Below are 2,914 nucleotides of genomic sequence, written 5' to 3' on the forward strand. Positions count from 1 at the left end.
ACCGAAGAGATTTAGATTTGCCGGCTAACGGGAACTCTGACGTCACCATTTTGTGTACTTCGCGGATGCGCTCGGCTCCTCTCGACTGCTGCTCGGGTCTGCTCGGTCAGCTTCCGGATGAGGAGGCATTCGTTCGACCAACTTACAGTAGATAACATTACAAACATTTTTAACAGGGGCCATAATAGTGTAAATAATGTTTGTTTTGGCAGTTACAACTGAATGTAATGTTTTCTACTTTTTTTTACATCTGGGAAGGCATTTGCCTTCATCCGATGGAAAGTGTCTTGACCAACAAGTTAAGTATTTCTTGTAACTATGCAGGGCATGCAAGCGAGCAAACAAGAACAAACAAACAAGTGAAATGAAGAATAAAATTGAAATTGTACAATATAATATTTTGGTGGTTCATCTTATAATTCAGTCGAGAGAATGCACCAGACAGCATCTAAGACCTGCAAAAATCTACATTTTCTAGGGGGAGGCCCCCCAAACCCTTCGTGCCATTTCGTCCGCGCATTTTTCAGGACAATCTCTATTGGGCTCAGGGCCATCTGTAAATTAGCTTAGATGGCCCACAGGACAAACTCCTTAATGTCATGCACTGAGTAGTATTCTTACTTTATCTTTTCTTCAGTTTTACTTGACCAAAATCTGTGGTGTGTGTTTGTGATCCTTAGTGATGTAAACTCTATGTACCTGTCGTCCACGGAGCCGCCCGCCGCTGCTGAATGGGCGTGTCTCCTGCGACCTTTGAGGGGCAGAGAGCCAGAAGGCATCTGGAACCTTCTGTCCATCGTCAGGGAGATGTTCAAGAGACGAGACAGCAATGCTGCCCCCCTGCTGGAGATTCTCACTGAGCAGTGCCTCACCTACGAACAGGTACATCCTGACCATGACACCAACTGCAGCTGCTGAAGGATAAAAAACACGCACATGAGCATTTACAATGATAGGGGCTTGACATAAAATAAAAAGAAACGATTCCTCTAGAGGGGTAACATTGAGTATGCATGAGGTCTTTGTTACATTATGGACAACAACGGTGACATTTATTTATGTAAATTCAACGTGGCAATAATCCAGACCTCTGACCTCTGTGGCTATGTTTCAGATCATCAGTTGGTGGTACAGTGTTCGGACCTCAGCGTCCCACAGCAGTGCCAGCGGCCACACCGGGCGCAGCAACGGCCAATCTGAGGTGGCGGCTCACGCATGTGCCAGCATGTGTGATGAGATGGTGGTGCTATGGAGGCTGGCGGTGCTTGACCCCACCATGAGCCCCTGCAGGTCAGAATGTGCAAATGAATGGCTATAAATGTATTTTCAGTGCTTTCACCACTTAATGATTGCATTGGACAACACATTTAAGATGAAGTGAACATCACATAGAGACTGTTATGCTCTGTTCCAGGCGTCTGGAGCTGGCCGGGCAACTAAAGCAGTGGCACCTGAAGGTCATAGAGATCGTGAAGAGGGGACAACACCGCAAGTCTCTGGATAAACTGTTCCAGGGCTTCAAGCCTGCTGTGGAGTCCTGCTACTTCAACTGGGAGGTGGCCTACCCGTTAGAGAGCATCACCTACTGCAGCGCTGATAAGAAGAGCGCCACCTTCTGCTGGTCCAGGGCAGTGCTGCACCAGAGAGGGGTCAAAGCTGCTGCAGGATCGGGGGGAGAAACCCCTGAAGGCGGAGCGGGGGGCAGAACTGAAGGCGGAGCAGGGGGGGATTTTAAAGGCAGAGGTCACACGTCCCAACAGGAGGTGGCAGTACGACCCAAGGAGACCTTACTGACCAAGAGGAAGGGGCTGTCAGTGAGCGGAGGGGGGGGTGTGCTGGTTCGTCTGGGGGGGGGTGTCTCTCTGTCCCTGGAAGATGGAGGAGGGAAGTGCATGTACAAGGGGCCGGGTTCCTCCTCTGGAGGGAAGCTGAAACTGACCCAGGGAGGTGGGAAGGGGGCCTCTGTAGGGGGTCCTGTGGGAGGGAGTGGGGTAGGAGGTGGTAAGCATGCCAGTGCCAAGCGGAGAACCAGCAGTGAGGACAGCTCCCTGGAGCCGGACCTGGCCGAGCTCAGCCTGGATGACGGCTGCAGTCTGGCTCTGGGGGCAGAGGCGAGCAACACCTTTGAGTTTCTCCCCCCTCCACCTGAGATGCTTCCCTCCCCGAGCCCACTGCTTCGAGACTCACGTAAGTACAGCAACAGCAACGGGGGGAGCAAGACATGTGAAACAAAGCGTGTGAGCCATGCCTCGGCTGCACTTCCTGCTTCAGAGCCGGCTCCCCCCTGCTTCCCCCCCAAAGAGACGGTGGTGGTTGTGATGGACATGCCCAGCGCTGCAGAAAAGGACGCAGAGCAGGAGGTCGAGCCGGTTCAGAACAAAGAGGAAGATGTAGACTCCGCTGGCAGTAACCAGCCTTCCACTTCAATCGCAACAGTGACATCAGGCTCCACTCAGAACTCCAAGCCTGCACGGGGCCGCAGAGAGGCGGGGCCCGCTGAAGCAGCAGCAGGGAGTGGGGGGGCAGCTAACCAAGCAGCAGAGGCAGCAGGTGGAGCTGCAGGAGGAGAACCTGTGGGTGAGGACGACTACCAGGCATACTACCTGAGTGCTGCCTCGGAGGAGGGAGCAGACAGACAGCTGGCTGAGGGCCACCAGGAGGAGGAGCCTGATATCTTTGCAGGGATGAAGCCGCTGGAGCAGGAGGGTCGCATGGAGGTAAAGAAGGAGGAGTGTTCACAGTCAAGGCACTACAGGAAGGCAAATACACCAGAACCTCATCCATAGACATTAAACATTAAAGGTCCCATGTCATGCTTTTCCGGTTATTACCCGTCCCCTTGTGTGTTATGAAGGTTTTTCTGCATGTAAACGGTCTGCAGAGTCAAAAATCCTCAAAGTACACCCTGTAGCGA

General features: G+C 52.5%; 1 protein-coding gene across 1 annotated transcript; it reads left to right on the forward strand.

The window, feature by feature from the left end:
* Positions 1 to 673: 673 nt before the first annotated feature.
* On the forward strand, positions 674 to 2,807 carry LOC104959028 (zinc finger SWIM domain-containing protein 8-like). Its single transcript, XM_010786877.1, has 3 exons — positions 674 to 882; positions 1,115 to 1,290; positions 1,415 to 2,807. Exons 1-3 carry the CDS (start codon positions 694 to 696, stop codon positions 2,784 to 2,786), a joined length of 1,737 nt encoding a protein of 578 aa, XP_010785179.1. The 5' UTR covers positions 674 to 693; the 3' UTR covers positions 2,787 to 2,807.
* The last annotated feature ends 107 nt before the right edge of the window (positions 2,808 to 2,914 follow it).

The sequence above is a fragment of the Notothenia coriiceps genome, unplaced genomic scaffold, assembly GCF_000735185.1.
Source record: "Notothenia coriiceps isolate Sejong01 unplaced genomic scaffold, NC01 NC01_scaffold00029733, whole genome shotgun sequence".
NCBI classification, from domain to species: domain Eukaryota; kingdom Metazoa; phylum Chordata; class Actinopteri; order Perciformes; family Nototheniidae; genus Notothenia; species Notothenia coriiceps.

Excerpts from the sequence above, each read along its gene's own strand:
- LOC104959028 (XM_010786877.1), top strand. The coding sequence starts at position 694 with ATGTACCTGTCGTCCACGGAGCCGCCCGCCGCTGCTGAATGGGCGTGT. Across the intron at positions 883-1,114 it reads AGTGCCTCACCTACGAACAG|ATCATCAGTTGGTGGTACAG; the intron begins GTACATCCTGAC and ends GCTATGTTTCAG. Across the intron at positions 1,291-1,414 it reads CCCACCATGAGCCCCTGCAG|GCGTCTGGAGCTGGCCGGGC; the intron begins GTCAGAATGTGC and ends GCTCTGTTCCAG.